Consider the following 16,937-nt stretch of genomic DNA (forward strand, 5'->3'; position numbering starts at 1 on the left):
AGTTTATTCGTAGGAAGGAAAACATAGGGGTGGGGGGTGAATCACATAGGTTGTGTACAGATAGAGGAGAGATGTCATGACTGACAAAGGGGAGATCACGCGCTCCTCAGCATCAGCAAAACGAAGAAGACATCTCTCCTGAGCCGTAGAAGGAGGAATTAGTACAGGACTGAAGCCGTGCTAATACATGAAAGCTATTGAAGGCAGCGGCATTATACACACACCGATATCACATCAAGCACATCTACATGTGAAAAGTCTGATACCAGGAGCAGGTTGTAAACGCCATATCAGGGGGTCTGAAAGTGAACAAATGGAGACTGCATAGTGACACCTTTTTTTTTTTTTAAGGTAACCATTAACATGTAAAAAAATATATACTTTCTTATGAAAAAGGTGACTTTAGGGCATGGGAAATTAACTAACTTTTAGCTGAAAACATCTGGTTGAAAGAAGTCAAGTGAAAGCTAGTTCTAACTTCTACCCCTAGGCCAATAGGGTGTAAATGGACAACCCCGGTAACTCATAATTTGGGTACTATAGCCTATTTAATGGGGTAACAAAAATATTATATGTGGTATACTATAAGCAGGCTCGGACTGGCCCACCGGAGAGCAGGAGAATTCTCAGGTGGGCCCCAGTGAAGGAGTGCTGATAAGCAGTGCTAATACAATTCATTTAATATTTAGAGAAATTAGTCGTCTAATCATCCACAGTGGGTCCTTAGATTCTATGTTACTGGTGGACCCTTGCCAGCCCAGTCCGACACTGACTATGGCAGATTTAAAGAAAAAAGAAAAACTATTGAATACTCAGGAGAGAAGTAGGAATAAAATAAGGGCAAAAAACTGCCCACTGTTGACCTTGTGACAGGTTCCCTTTATGTTGTGCACTCTGGACACGTTAGTTGAAAGTTCTAAATTCTGCAGAGACGCAGCGCTGTAATTAGGCTCATTATTCCCACTATTATATTGTTTTTTACTCCTTCCTACAGTAATTGCCTCACTAGCGCAAACATTACAGCTACTCAGTCCCATAAAGGGTATCATGCTGCCCCCTACTGGTAAGATTAGCAAGTGTCGGACAAAGGAACTAACTGGAATATATTTTTTTATTTTAAAATAATTCCATTTACAATGATGCAGGTCGTCTCTCCTCATACGCCTGTTGTATAATAATTGTCATGGTCAGGACATGGTTAATGTCCTGTGCTCTCAGGGTTAATTTTGCTAGCCTCTTTTCCAAAATAGGAGGGGTATTTATACTCGCTCCTAACCTGGTTTCTCTGTCAGCTATCGATTCTGTTTCTGTCTGTATGCCTGACTTCTGGAGTGTGTTTCCCGCTTGCATAGTGTTATCTTGCTTTCCGTGCTTTACTCTGTTTGTATTCCTGGCTTACTGAACTCTGGCTTTGCTTCTGACTATCCTGTCTCTCCGTTTTGGTACCTCGTAATCTCCTGGCTACGACCTCTGCTTGTTTGATTATTCTTCAGTGCTTGTCCCTTCTCTGTTTCCCCGGCGTCTGGCTCTGCCCCCTGACCTCCTCCCACTCTGTCACATGGTCTAAGGTCCTGTTTATTACCTGTACACTCTGTTTCATGTCAAAGGTCCCGTGGGTTCAGGTTAGTAACTTGGCATCTTGCTCAGCTGCTGTGTACAGCTTCCCCTGCAGCATTGATACCCGGGCGCCGTGACAATAATATTTGCATTTCCCCTAAAATATCAATTTTGAAGCCTCATTTCTTATTGTCATTCTTCTTCTATGCCTCCTAGAAATTGATGAATACTGGGTGCTACCATTCCAATTTGCCAAAAGGGCGTGTCCCTATTCAGTCAACATTGATTGGACCGTGTCAGACTTTATAGGGACACCCCCAACTGGTAACACCCATACATTTTTAGAAGAATAGCAGGAAGGGCACAACACAGTTTTAACAAGAAAAGCACCAGAGATGTTTTATTTTATGCGGATGTCACGGACATGTCAGGAGATCTGACGTCCCATTTAAATCAGATTATTTTTGGACTATCGTCATTTTTGGACTATAATGTTAGAGACTAATGGATTTTACATTGTTCCTGTTTCCTGCATCCTAGGAATGTACGTTCACCAAGATGCGCTCTCACAGTGCCTTGAGGGTCGTGTTCAGTGGCTCTTTGCGTCTCAAGTGTAAGACCGCCTGCTGCCAGCGCTGGTACTTCACCTTTAATGGAGCGGAGTGTGCCGGTCCCCTGCCCATCGAGGCCATTATCTATCTGGATCAAGGCAGCGCAGAGTTCAACTCTACAATAAACATTCACCGCACATCCACAGGTACGAAGAGATGAGTCCAGGAGGATGAGATCTCATTAATACAGCGCCATCCATTCAGGTGTGGCTGTGATTGGTATTGCAGCACTGTACATGAAAAAGGGGCAGCAGCGTGTGCCGATTCTGCATGTCCTTGTGGGTCCCTTGGATAAGACCCCACCAATTCTTAGGCAAACCATATGAGTTAATTTATTGAGCTTGGACATCAATAGGAAATGTCTGATATTGCATTGCATCCCAAATAACTTAAAAGGAATCCCTGACCAGGTTTTGCCATGTAATCTAAGAGCAGCATGATATAGGGACAGAGAGCTGGATTCCAGGGATGTGTCACTTATTAGGCTGTTTGCTGTACTTTCAATACAGTCAGTGTTCGATCAGCAGGAGATTATCACTACAGGACTAGATGTCCTGTGCCAGTCAGTCCAGCTAATCTGTGTAGCCCCGCCCCCCACCACTGATTGGCAGCTTGCTGACAGTGTACACAGAAACAAGCCTATCAGTGTTGTGGGCATGGTTACACACAGCTCAGCATTTAGAGCTCTGCTAGATCTGCAACAGAGAAAACTGTGATTCTATCAAAACTGCATCAAGCAGCCCAGTGAGTGTTCATTGCTGGAATCAGTGTTTCAGCCCCTTCCAGATTACATAGCAAAAATCTGCTGACAGGTTCCCTTTAAAGGCTATGGACACCTTTGGGGTCATTTTTTTACTTAAATGCATGCAATTTGAATATAAAATATTTTCTGTAATTGGAATTTATAAAGAAAAATAAAAAAATGTAAAGGTTGTTTCCCTGCTCATCATTGGCCACAGAATGAGTTAATGGGTTATCTCATCTTATTACATGGTTAAAATTGCAAAGCGCTTGTAAAAAATGTACTTCTTATTAAAAATCCTCTTCGTTCTCGAGAACGGAGGGAGGTTTGATTTTGTAATTTGTGGCTCGTGTTATAGGTTATTAAAAAAAACAAACTTTAACTTCCTTAGGAAAAAACAAACCTTGCTGAACTTTTTTCTTACTCTTATTTTTGCCTTTATTTTTTTAATCCTTTCTCTTTTTCTTTCCAGTGGAAGGACTGTGTGAGGGGATCGGCGCAGGACTGATAGACGTCGCCGTCTGGGTAGGCACCTGTTCAGACTACCCCAGAGGAGACGCCTCGACGGGATGGAACTCTGTGTCACGGATCATTATTGAGGAACTGCCCAAATAAAAAAGTTAAAAAAACCCCCCACATTTTTCCTGTTAGAATATTGAAAATGCAATCATTAGGAATTCTTACCTCTAGAGACGCCCATTGGGGAGGGGTTTTCGACGTACTGTATGAATACCGTGATCCGGTGCTCCTTACTAATATTATTATTCCTACACCTAATAAACCCGCGTCTGAGCTGCCTTCTGGGAAATTGCAGGACAATTTTTACGTTTTCAGCTCTTATTTGTTAGAATCTCAGTGTGGGATCCTTTATCTTGTAATCATTTATGGTTGCATATTTTTCTTTGTTACAAGTTTTGTTTTTAATAAAAGAAAATAGAAAATAAAACTAAGTAAAAATAAGTTCATTGCATCATATACATATTGGGGTGTTACACTACATGCATAGCCTATTGGTTTTATTGAGAGCCGTCTAAGGGTATGTTCACACATGCATGTTTTTTTAATTAAAGCTTTCCTTGCCTGGACTGAGAGTTTTGGTGGGCGACCCTCTCTTGGCAGGTTTGTTGTGGTACCATGTTCTTTCCATTTGATGATATTAGATTTGATGGTGCTCCGGGGGATTATCAGAGATTGGGATATTTTTTTAAGGTACCGTCACACTAAGCAACGTCGCAGCGATATAGCCAGCGATCTGTGACGTTGCAGCGTCCTAGGTAGCGATATCGCTGTATTTGACACGCAGCAGCGATCTGGATCCCGCTGTGAAATTGCTGGTCGCTGCTAGAAGGTCTGAACTTTATTTGGTCGCTAGGTCGCCGTGTATCGCCGTGTTTGACAGCAAAAGCAATGATACCAGCGATATTTTACACTGGTAACCAGGGTAAACATCGGGTTACTAAGCGCAGGGCCGCGCTTAGTAACCCGATGTTTACCCTGGTTACCAGCGTAAAATGTAAAAAAAACAAACAGTACATATTTACATGCGTCCCCCGGCGTCCGCTTCCCACACTGACTGAGCGCAGTAAAGTGAAAGTGAAAGCACACGTCACCGCTGTGCCCTGCTACTGCCGGCGCTCAGTCATTGCAGGAAGCGGACGCCGGGGGACGCATGTAAGTATGTACTGTTTTTTTTTTTTACATTTTACGCTGGTAACCAAGGTAAACATTGGGTTACTAAGCGCGGCCCTGCGCTTAGCAACCCAATGTTTACCCTGGTTACCCGGGGACCTCGGCATCTTTGGTCGCTGGAGAGCGGTCTGTGTGACAGCTCTCCAGCGACCAAACAGCGACGCTGCAGCGATCGGCATCGCTGTCGCTATCGCTGCAGCGTCGCTTAGTGTGACGGTACCTTTAGAATCCAACCATGCTCTAAAATTTCCTGGTAGACGGCTGAGCTGACATTGGTCTTGATAAAACACAGTGGAACTACACCAGCAGATGACATGGCTCCCCAAACCATCACTGACTGTAGAAACTTCACCTTTATCATCCCCACCACTCACACCAATTTGTCATGAACCGGGGTTGTTTGGTTGCCCCTGGTTCTTTCTGAAGGGGATTTATCTATATTCCACTTCCCAGTTCCGGTTTGGAACTTGCAGCTCTCTGATGCCCCCTTTACCCTCAGGTCAGTCAGGGAACTGCACCTAGGATAATTAGTCACCAGAAAGGCTGCCTTACTTTGTACTGGCCAATGGGCACACTGCAGCGAGGGGATATAACTACTCCCATTCAGGCAGGAACAATAATTCTCAACTCCTCCAGTCACTACAAAGTCTCCCAAACGCACAGGACAAATCCGCTGCCACCAGCTCCGATTTCATAATTCACTTCAGAGGACGTGACAGTACGTTATAGAGTAAGGAGAGACAAAGCTAGTAATTTTATATATTTTACTCCAAAAAGGTAGGCAGTTTTTACAGAAGTATAAAAAGATATTATAAAGAAGACAAGTATCGTATGTACGTACAATTACAAATAAAATGGGATTAAAGTTGAAAAAACACTTACATTTATTCATATATCATCTCATGGCTGACTGTATGCTGTGGAGGAGGGGCACACATCTAGATGCATATCACACATCTGTCTCGCAGCTAGACTCAGGACAAAGACACTGAAGACTGCTGTCTCACTTATCTCCCAGCCTAAAACCAAGTCACTCCCCCTGTGGTGACCTCACTCAGAGGCTGGATCCTCCCTTTTCTTAGAGTTATGACAAACCATTTTTATACATAACTCACTGTATGAACCTCGTATGAAAATGACACAATGATCAGGATGTTCGCCACGTCAGGGGGTTTCTTTTAAGTATAAACACGGCATAGATACATGACCCGCTTACGGAGAAATCCACTCCTTGCAACTCGTGGGATTTAGCTCCTAGCGATTTCAGTGAGCTATAGATTTTTCGATGGACATTCGGAATATATAATCCTTATATCTCTAGCCCTGATCGGTGCCAGTATACATAACCTTAAAAGAACAAGAGTCCCATGCAGGCTGTACCAGTTTTGGCTGGTAATAGGCGGGAGGGTGGGGAGGAGGGATTTACACAGAGACTGGCTTTCGCAGCACAGAGCCATATAAATTCCACAGCGATCCCAGTGTTGGCACACTGGGCTCACATTACAATTATATAAGGCTTAGAATTCCAGCCTTCTGCTGGAAGGCACAGGAAACTGCAGCTGAGAGATCTGTATGTGTAATTGAAGTAATCAAACCTTCGTATTTCCTGACCTGACAATATGGTGTGGGAACCTACTAAGGCACCTCTCTTAGTTGTGCATACGCCGTTTTGTTCTATTACTACAAGAGGGGGACCAGGAAGGGAGGCATTACTACATGATGAGGACCAGGATGGGGGACATTACTATAAGATGAGGACCAGGATGGGCACATTACTATAAAATGGGAACATTACTACAAGAGGAGGGCCAGGAAGAGAGACATTACTAAAAGATGCTGTCCAGGATGGGGACATTACTACAAGATTGGGACATTACTATAAGATGTTGGTGCTAGTTATTTGACAAAATTACTGTATCTGGCCAATTAGGGGACACAACAAATAAAAATATTGTAAAAATGTAAAAAAAATACACTAAAGTATGAACATTTTTTTAACACTAAAAATGCAGTTTAATGTATGAACTAAAGAAACCAAAAAAAGGGCACATTTGTTACCGCCTCATCTGTAATAACCCAAGGTATAAAACTGTACCATAACCCATACGATGAATGCCATTTAAAAGAATAAACTAAAAAAAGTTAAAAATGTTAAAAAAGGTGAAAATAAAAAGTAATATGGTATCGCTAAATATGTAAACTTGTACTGAAAAGAATTCAGCCTTTCAAAGTCACATTTTTCTATGTGCGGCCCATAGTTTGAGACCACCGATATATATGATCCATAGGTAATGTGATCTGGAAGTTGCCAAAAGCTAATGCCCAATTGACTGAATTTTGACGTTTTACGGCCGGTCCCCAGCATAGAAGGCCTTTAATGAAGCACAGTCCACAAATGGCACAACAGTGTAAACTGTGGTGTGAAATACGAAACTTGCAGCACTGAGAGGAGACTTTGATTTGCCTGAAACTTGTGTTTTCCAGGGAAAGAATCTAGATTGTAAAATGCAGGTTTGCAACAGCTGCAGAAATGCTGCCACCTACAGGATAAACTGCATCGGCAAACATCTACTGTCCCAAGCTAGAGAATTATTAGGTTTTTGTGATAAATGTAATTTTTTTTTTTTATATTTTGGAAATAGTTTATTTCAAATATAACAATCAGCATTAGGCTATGTGCACACGATGCGGATTTTTCCGCGCAGAAACGCTGCAGATCCGCACTGTGATGTACAGTACAATGTTATTCAATGGGGGAAAAAAAAGCTGTGCGGATGGTGCGGAAAAATCAGTGCGGAATTCCTGCGGATTTCAAAGAAGTGCATGTCACTTCTTTTGTGAGGATCTGCAGTGTTTCTGCACCCCTCCATGTTAAAAATCCGCAGTGGGGAAAATACGCAGAAAATACGCATAAAAAACGCACAAAATCCGCATAAAAACCGCGGCAAATGCGCGGCTGCGGATTCTGCCAGGAGATGTGGATTTTGTGCAGAAAATTCTGCACCTCTTTTCCTACGTGTGCACATAGCCTTAAAATTAAAACTCTTACAATTGTCACGCCGGGGCTATTCCGCACTCATAAGGCCTGCTTTATCTGCGATTTTTAAAAAAAAATCACATTTCTTTTTTTCCTTTTGTGCTATTTGTTGACTTTTTTTGCACAAAATTTCACAAGGTAGCGAGTGCGGTTCATGAATTTACTGCAAAATAAAAAAAAAATGTTCTTTACTTTTGTCTTTAACCTTTTTCTGCATCTTTTAAATTTGCATGTTCCATTAAAGGGTTGCAATTTTTTTTTTTTTTAACACCCTGTTGTATCGGAAAACAACACATGTACATTAGCCACAATGCTCAGACCCCGACCCTATCTTTTGTATTGAAGCATCTAATGTGCGTGTGCAAAGGCCATAGTGAAGGGAGAGGGACCAGGAACAAGAAATAGTTGGCTACGGTGGCCAGGGTATTTTTGCTACTAGGCGGCCAACTCCTCTAATGTTTGGGTGAGTGGGTGGTTGCTCTCATCAGTAGCTTGCACCTGTGCTGCTTTAGCATTTATTATCGGGGGCCTGCTGCACCCTGCGAGTGCATTTGTCATTTGACAAGATTTTGGTGAGTCTGCTCTTCATGTTGGGTTTCAACTTTATAACCCCAACCTAAAAAGACAAAAAAAAAAAAGATGTGCCTGCAAGTAGATTCCGTGACTAAATCATGGTATTTTAACCCTTTTGCGCCAGAGCCTGTGTCACTTTATGGAGTAATAACTCTGGAACGCTTCAACGGATCTCACTGATTCTGAGATTGATATTTCGTGACACATTATACTTCATGATAGTGCTAAAATGTGTTCGATATGACTTACGTTTATTTCTGAAAATATGAGAAATTTGGCGAAAGTTAGGTAGTTTATAAGGGTTAAAAATTGATCAGATATTTCTCCAACAAAATTTACAAAACCATTTTTGAGGGACCAAATCACATTTGAAGTGGTTTTGGGGGGCCTATATGACAGAAAATACCGCAAAGTGACACCATTCTACAAACTTCACCTCTCAAAGTGCTAAAAAAAACACATTCAAGAAGTTTATTAACCCTTCAGGTGCTTCACAGGATCTAGAGCAATGTGAGAAGGAAAAAATGAAAGTTTTACTTTTTCTCACAAAAATTATACTTTAGCCCCAAGTTTTGCATTTTCACAAGGGTAACAGGAGAAAATGCGCCACACCATTTGTTGTGCAATTTCTCCTGAGTACGCTGATACCCCATATGTGATGCAAAAACGCCATTTGACTTCTGGAAAGCAAAATTGGCTGAAATTGATAGCAGACGCCATGTCGCGTTTGGAGAGCCCCTGATGTGCCTAGTGGAATTGCCCCACAAGTGACCCCATTTTGGAAACTAGACCCCTCAAGGAATTTATCTAGAAGTTTAGTAAGCACCTTGAACTCCCAGGTGCTTCACAGAATTTAATTTTTTTTAGCGTTGAGCCATGAAAATATATATATAAAAAAAAAAAATTTCCCACAAAAATGTTGTTTTAGCCCCAAATTTCTCATTTTCACAAGGGTAACAGGAGACAGTAGACCATACAATTTGTTGTGTAATTTCTTCTGAGTACTTTGATACCACATATGTGGGGGAAAACTACCGTCTTTATGCACAGCAGGGCTCAGAAGGGAAGAACTATTTTAGATAGAATAGGTTGTGGACACCATGTCACATTTGGAGAGCCCATGACGTGCCAAAACAACAGAAACCTTCACACATGATCCCATTTTGGAAACTACAGCAATCAAGGAATTCATCTAGGGGAGTATTGAGTATTTTTAATCCTCCGGCAATTCACAGAATTGTATAACATTGGGCCGAGTACATGGACAAATACAATTTTTTCCCACTACAATGTTGCTATGACCCCAAGTTTGTAGTTTTCAAAAGGGGTAATAGGAGAAAAAGAACAGTACAGTTATTCTGCAATTCTCCGGAGTACGCCAATACCCCATATGTGGTCGAAAACTACTGTCCTGGCACAGTGCAAAGCTCAGAAAAGAATAAGCGCCATATTACAGTGCAGATTTTTGTTTTTATGGTTTGTGGATGACATGTCACATTGGCAGAGTCCTGAGGTGCCAGGACAGCAGAACCCTGCTATAAGTGACCCCATTATACAAACGACACTTTGCATTGAATTCATCTTGGGGTGCAGTGATCATATTGACACCACAGGTATGTCACAGAATTTGATACCATTGTGCAGTGAAGAAAAAATAATTACAATTTTACCGCAAAAAAAAAATTGTTTTAGCCAAGATTTTACAATTCAACATGGGAAAATGGGTAAAAATTGTTGTCAAAATGTGTTTCACAATTTCTGCTGAATGTGGCAATACCCACAATACCTAGGAAATATGTGGCTGTACAGTACTGCTTAGCCATACGGAGAGACTCTGGAGGGACGGAGTGCTATTTGACTCTTGAAGAACAAAATTATTGTAGAAGTTTGTGGACTCCATATACAGAGCTCCTAAGTGCCAGAAGATCGCATTTATCCGGCGCGCTACGCTGAGCACTTACATCAAGGTTTCTATCTAAATCTCCAAGTGATGTGATTCAGATGAAACCCCCGAGGGATCCATTCACTATAATGAGGCAGCGGAGTTACTCTGGACTTCGTCTGGCCTCTGTTCAGCGTTGTCCTTTTCAGAGGTGCACAAAACTGTGGCTGACTGCGCTTTTATCCATGTTTTAAAAAAACACTGCCGGATCACGGGCCAGACGGCATCCACAGTGCCTCCATCTGCCTCATTATAGGGAATCTTCTGCTGGGGGTTCCGTCCGTCTGAATCACTTATTTCAGAGATTTACACAGAAACCCCAATGTAAGCGCTCAGCGTAGAGTGCAGGATAAATGTGAGCCAAGCCTTACTGAGATCTCTGGGAGGCAGAATGAAAAAAAAAAAAAAAAAATCAACAGCAGGTGAAGAATGGATTTTATTTACCGTTTTTTTTACGCCGTTCCTCGTGCGGTATAAGTGATCAGATGACTTTATTCTTCGGGTCGGTGCAATTACAGCAATACCAAAATTATATTTTTTATTTTTGGCTGCTGTCACACACTAAAGGACACTTTTTATTGCGCTTTGCCATATTTAGACAGCCATTGTGTTTTTATTGGTAACATTTTCAGACACAATATTTTTTGATCGCTTTCTATTCCGATTTTTGGGAGACAGAATGAACAAAAACCAGCGATTCAGGTTTTTTTTTTTTTTATATACCATTCCGCATGTGGTAAAATTGATAAGGCGGCTTTTATTCTTCAGGTCCGTAAGATTACAGCGATAGCACATTTATGTTTCTTTTTTTTAATGTTTTTACACTTTTATAGAAAAAATAGTTATTTTTGCATCACTCTATTCTCAGAGCTATAACTTTTATTTTTCCGCTGATGGAGTTGTATGGCGGCTTGTTTCTTGCGGTACAAGATGACGTTTTCAGCTGTACCATTTTTATTTACATTTGTCTTTTTGATCGCGTTTTACTGAGGTGGATGATGAAAAAAGCATTGTTTTTTTGCCACACTTTTTTTACGTTGGTCAATAAAGGGGTTAACTAGTAACAGTTGTATGAACATCAGGTTGTTCTGGATGCAGTGATAGCAAATATGTGTTGTTTGTTGTTTTTTTTTTATAAATACACATTTATTGGTGTAACTTTTTTAAATTATTATTTGGTGATTTTTACTATTTTTTCAATAGTTTTAAAAGCATTATTAACTTTATCTTTTACTTAGCCCCAGTATGGGATTTCAACTTTTAGATGTCTGATCTCATGCATTGCAATACATGTGTATTGCAATGCGTGAGAACTGTCAGTTTTACACTGCCAGATTGATTGATAGACTCACTATTGATCGCGGTATCTAAAAGAAAACTAAGAACTATCATCATGGGGACCTGATTCAGTCGCAGTGCTTGCAGGACCCTGTATGTCCTGAGACAGTCAACAAACATCTGCGCAGCACAAAGACCAGTAAGCGCTGACGTTTATCTACAGTGGCCGGTCGGGAAGCGGTTAAATCAGATCACTTTTTGTGTGTATATTGCACAGAATTTTTTTCTGTTACTATAATACGTAGTGGATTTTCTACCCATGTGAAGAATTTTTGGTGCATCTGCCCCAAGTGAACAAACCTTAGACCAGAAAACCAGAAGGCTACGTTTCCACAGTGAGTTTTTGACGCTGCATATTTTTGAAAAAAATAAAATAAAAAATGCAAATAACCTCGTATGTAATGGGTGCACAAAATGCTGCAGCATCAAAAACTCAGCCAAAAGCTCATCTTGTGCAAGGCAAAGTCCATATAATAAATGATTAGCGGAATCCAGCTGTTTTTTTTTCCCAGTTTTACTCTTTAGTTTGTTACAGTCATCTCTATGGCAGAACCTCTGGACTGTAATCTCTTCCGGGGAAATAAAATCAGAAGAGAATTATATAAAAATATAGCAGCCAACGGCTGGATTGTGACACAAGGTAACAGACGTCTCTTATTCACGAAGAGCAAAATATATAAAAGAAAATAAATAAAACATAAATCTGCTCTTGTGCGGGCACCAGCTCGCACCCCCGGACGGCGCTGGCAGCGTTTGGTACAGTCTCCATCGTCCCGACATCAGTTCTCCAGCGTTCCTCTCTTCTGCCCACCAGGAATGTCCATCTTTACTCCTTGGGTTTCCGTAGTCCGAGCAGGAAGTGAGAGACGTTCTCGTAAACCACGAAGGTGATGCAGCAGGCGGGAGTCACTCGGATTACGTTGGGGACGATTCCCTTGTAGAAGCCGTGCAATCCTTCTTTCCTTTGGGGGAGAAGAGACAAATGTCAGCTCATCTTCTGGCTGCGGATTTGGACCCTCCTCAGTCATTTCTTAGAGGGGCGCTCCACACTTCACGGTCAGAATGGAGTGTACAGTGCACAGTGCGTAGCAGTGTACATGCCTGTCCGCCACTCCATTCCTTCTCTATGGGACTGCTGGAAAGCGCCGAGCACAGTGCCAACATATGGGAAGAATGGAGGGCGGTCATCTATTCTACAGGAAATAAAAGTGACTTGCTCTGCCGAGCCCAGATCTATAAGCCATCACCTATAAACCCCTTTAAGAATGAACAGGCTGCTCTTTTGTGATCCTCAGTTTGCCCCTGATCGGTGGTGTTCCCAGTCGCCCATTACTGCACAGTCCAGCTGTAGCTCCTTGCACAGCTGTGCGATAGTTTGCAATGCTGGGAAGGGGCAGCAGCACTGCCGTCCATTCATTCTCAGGAACGGTGGACGTTCTCACCTAAAGCTTCATATGAACATCCCAGCACACCGCTCGCACCGACTTACCTCCACGTCCTGCTGATGACATCCATCACCCCCGAGTATTGGTTATGCTGATCCTGTAGACGAGCGCGCACCACTTGATAGGGATAAGTAGCGGTCACAGCGAATATCTTCGACAAGGCAGCCATTGTGATGTACTCCAAGGTGTTCTGGAAAAGGACCAGAGCGATGGGCGAGATATAATGGGGCGAGCTATGGAGTCCATTACCCTAAGTGACTTAAGTTGTGGAATTGGCTGAAAAGTGTCTCAACCCAATCACTGAGTATCTACAGCTCCAGAGAAGCGACATCCAATGAGAGCAAATGTTCTCAACAGGGTCTGGGCAGCACAGTGAGGACATTGCTACCACACAATGGTGCAAAGAGATTGTGCAGCTGGATCTGTCGACACACACACCATACTCCCCACTCTTCTTTTATCAGAATCCCCTCCATGAGGAAACCCACCTTTCTTCCATTAACCCCATCAAGACTCAAAAGACCGTCACCAGGGTCTGGGCAGCACAGTGAGGACATTGCTGCCACACAACGGTGCAAAGAGATTGTGCAGCTGGATCTGTTGACACATGTGGCGCACACACCATACTGCCTGCTCTTCTTTTATCAGAACCGCCTCCATGAGGAAACCCACCTTTCTTCTAGTCACCCCATCACGACTCGTGCAGGATACTAAGAAAAATACACATATACATAAAGAGCGGCAGGTTATTACCAGTTTTGTGTCACAGGGCCGATTTAGATGCTTATTATAATCCATCTTCAGCTGCTCGTAAGCCATAAACTGGAGGGCGCCGTGCGACGTTCCGAGCAGGCCCGGTACAAACCCCTACAAATACCAGACGTGATGGTTAGTAATGGAGACGCCGGACTCCAGTGACGATTATGGGACATTATGGAGACGGCGATCACCTTGTAAAGTCCGGGAATGCCTTCTTGCCTATAGATTTTCGCCAGAGCGTGGAACATGCCTTTATATTGTCGTTTTGAAGGATCAACGCCAGCATCGTACTGAAGGACGAGGCGAGTCTTTGTAACCCAGATTGGGTTAGTAAAACAAAGGGTTAAAGCGCCTGCATTACGGAAATGAAGGAATAAATGAAGGTAAAGAGCAAGAAGAACAAAGATATTATCAGGCTAAATATGGTGGATAAGTAGAGATGGCGCGTGGCTAGAATATGGCATCACTGAAAAATCTCTGGGGGTCCGACTTCTGCGACACCCACTGATCTCAAGAATGAAAGGGGCCGTGACAGACATGACTTACCGGCTCCGGCGGCGGACAGGAGGTGCTCTGTGGCAGTCAGGCTCTCCGCTCTTCCTTCCTTCTTGTAGGCCTTGATGGCGTTATAACTAGTAGACAGATACAGACACAATCAGGATGGAATAAGATCAGGGAGACTCCGGCCATTATGACCCGTGTCCTAGTGCTGGACATCACGGATACCAGCGGCCCCATCGTCACCGTACAGGGGCCAACAAACCAAATAACATGAACCCCTAAGGGCGCGTGTACGGGGACGAGGCCGATGTGCTCCAGGGGGCGCTGTGGCCCCCTTAATATAATTTGCAGAAGCTGCACTCCCATTTGCTACGAACTAGAGGCAGCGTGCCATGGAAAGGCTGATGTAGGAGGTAATGGGGCAAAACAAACAGGGGGCTTATGTTCCCCCAATCAGAGATGAAAGACAAAGCTGACAATCAGTGTGACCAGTCAGGATTTCACGCACTGTGGACCCCTCTCCTCAACCTGATCGTTTGTCCTTCAGGAGCCTTGGAAAGTTGGGTAACAACTACTGTGAGATCAGTACTGGCAGATACAAGAGTTATCACCAGCAGACAAACCCTAAAAATATTTTTTAAGGGGTTGGACAACTTTGGGGGTCTTTTTTCTCTACTTAAATGCATGTATTTTGGGCAAAAAAATAACTTTTGCAAATAGGTTTCATTAAATATGTTTCACCGTTTGGTTTTTACGGCTCGGTTTCCCGACACATTGCTGAATGAGCCAACTAAGGATCCATCAGAGAGCAGCTTTTGGCGACGAGTTGGTAACTCTGATTTTCACAGGTGCAACCCATAATATTCTATGGGAAGATCACACCGTGGTTTCTTTAACGGTCCACAAGCTGGTACAAAAATCACTGAGCGCATGGGCTCTGCCCGAGGAGACGGCACGAGCTGTTCAGAGCCTTGGAACCTAGTGATTGGCTGCAGCCCCATCGACGTGACATCAGAACTGCAGACAATAACAGACAACGGGCTCAGCGGTGTCACCTCAGATGGACCAGGGGAGGGGGGGTAAAGTGCTTTTTTGTTGTTTTCTTTAAAGCAAGCTGCAGATGGAGGATAGAGATTTTCTAAAAGTAAAAAAATAAATAAATCCCCCTGGAGTTCGCACCCTTATGTTGCATCTACTTACAAGAAGAAATAAAGCCCCCAGGAGGCTCCTGCGCCCCACATATTTGGGGTAACCCCCTGATAGAGACCACGCAGTCCTTCTTGTTTCCACACAGTGGACATACAGTGCAGGATGCCATTATACTTCGGTCGGAGCTCCAAGCCGTCACTCACTGAAAAATCAAAACACAAAACGGATATTAATATCCACTAAAAGCATGTATGTGGGGCTAAAAAACATTTTTGTGATTGGGGGGGGGGTCATAAAAAAAAAAAAACATACAGTTTCCCTTCTGCAGCCTTTGTGCTGCACAATGTATTGCTGGATACAGAAGGAGTTAACTGAGAAGCCATAAGTGAGCTCTTCTGAAGGGGCGTTGTTAAACTCTTTTTTTTTTTTATCTGTCTTTTTCTGAGCTCTTCTCAGATAATATTTGAGGTGAATGTGCAGAAAAACAAGGAGCCGTAAAAGCCGAACTTTAATCCAGGATTCTACAATGAAGTGTTCTAGTAGATCGGGTGCAGCGATTCTCCACCTCGCCAAGATCTCTGCTTGCTGTCAGTGACCCGGCATCACACATTTATAGATCTACTGATGGCAAGCAGAGATCCTGACAACGGCGGGGGATTAACCCTTTCCCAGCACAGGACGTTAATTGTACGCCCTATGCTGGGGGTGTGGAGCGGGCTCAGAAGCGGAGCCAGCACCAGTCCTGGCAGGTGGCAGCTGTGCTACACAGTGGCCACCTGCCTCCAAAAGCAGTGGGGAGCTGTTTAACCACTTAGATGCTGCTGTCAAGCATTAGATCACAAATGATCACAGGCGCAAGTCCCTTAGGGGAGCTTAGAAAGAGATGTAAAAAAAAAATTTGGTTTAAAAATTTAAAAAAAGTGAAAAAAATGAACTTATAAATCAGGAGTGAAAAAAAAAATTATATATCTAAAAAAAATATAGAACCCCCAGAATTGTCCGGTTGGCGCAGATCTCCTCTAAAAGGTAAGAAAAAAAATAAAAAATCCTCGCGTGGCTGAGCAGATGGGAACATTTATGGACTAGTCATGGGTCTCAAAATTATGGGGAATTTTCTAATACTGTTTTTCTTTTTTTAACCAGTAAAGTAATATAATGTAAAAAAAAAATGAAAAATTGATCTGGTCATGAAGGGTTAATGGTGTAGGGTTACGGTCCGGGGTGAGTGTGGCGGATACAGGACTCCTCGTTACACCGTGGAGGATAACAGATCCCAGCATGCCCCGCACCGTTCCCTGCAGTGATTTCCGCGCCGGTTCTCGGTTTTTTTTGTACCTGCGAAGCGGATCTTGACCAGGTCCAGCGGGTGCAGCACCAGGGTGGAGATGACGCCCCCGCTCAGGCCGGCCGCCAGGTTCTCGTACTGCACGTGTCTGAACACGTCCCTCACCACCGTCACCGGGCGCACGGGCTCAGCAGCCGGTCCGGACGGGGCGGCCATGTGTGCGTTACATCAGGCTCTCCGCTGACCTCCAACTAGCCCCGCCCCACTGTTCCTCCTACAGCCTGCCTGCTCACCTGCTGCCCAAAAGAA

The 16,937-nt window shown here is 43.2% G+C and overlaps 2 protein-coding genes across 4 annotated transcripts in view; one reads left to right on the top strand and one right to left on the bottom strand.

Moving 5' to 3' along the window:
- Positions 1–3,850, top strand: part of CTHRC1 (collagen triple helix repeat containing 1) — a 31,202-nt gene extending 27,352 nt beyond the window's left edge. For all 3 annotated transcript variants that reach the window (XM_077268106.1, XM_077268107.1, XM_077268108.1), the window contains exons 3-4: positions 2,098–2,314; positions 3,383–3,850. In XM_077268106.1, coding sequence (XP_077124221.1) covers positions 2,098–2,314; positions 3,383–3,525 — 360 coding nt within the window. In that variant the 3' untranslated portion in view covers positions 3,526–3,850. The remainder of the gene's footprint in view (positions 1–2,097; positions 2,315–3,382) is intronic.
- A 7,122-nt stretch (positions 3,851–10,972) lies between these two features.
- On the bottom strand, positions 10,973–16,930 carry SLC25A32 (solute carrier family 25 member 32). The gene is made up of 7 exons (XM_077271002.1): positions 16,679–16,930; positions 15,395–15,545; positions 14,240–14,325; positions 13,885–14,045; positions 13,688–13,801; positions 12,979–13,124; positions 10,973–12,451 (listed from the first exon to the last, which is right to left on the bottom strand). The coding sequence occupies exons 1-7, from the start codon at positions 16,842–16,844 to the stop codon at positions 12,316–12,318; spliced, it is 960 nt and encodes a 319-aa protein (XP_077127117.1). The 5' UTR covers positions 16,845–16,930; the 3' UTR covers positions 10,973–12,315.
- Between the last annotated feature and the right edge of the window lie 7 nt (positions 16,931–16,937).

Source organism: Ranitomeya variabilis, chromosome 6 (assembly GCF_051348905.1).
Source record: "Ranitomeya variabilis isolate aRanVar5 chromosome 6, aRanVar5.hap1, whole genome shotgun sequence".
NCBI classification, from domain to species: Eukaryota; Metazoa; Chordata; class Amphibia; order Anura; family Dendrobatidae; genus Ranitomeya; species Ranitomeya variabilis.

What these genes read in the sequence shown, in the direction of transcription:
- SLC25A32 (XM_077271002.1), bottom strand. Translation starts at nt 16,844, where the DNA reads ATGGCCGCCCCGTCCGGACCGGCTGCTGAGCCCGTGCGCCCGGTGACG. An exon ending in GGTCAAGATCCGCTTCGCAG is followed by an intron (nt 15,546 to 16,678) that starts GTACAAAAAAAA and finishes TTGATTTTTCAG; the next exon opens with TGAGTGACGGCTTGGAGCTC. An exon ending in GTCATCAGCAGGACGTGGAG is followed by an intron (nt 12,452 to 12,978) that starts GTAAGTCGGTGC and finishes TCTCCCCCAAAG; the next exon opens with GAAAGAAGGATTGCACGGCT.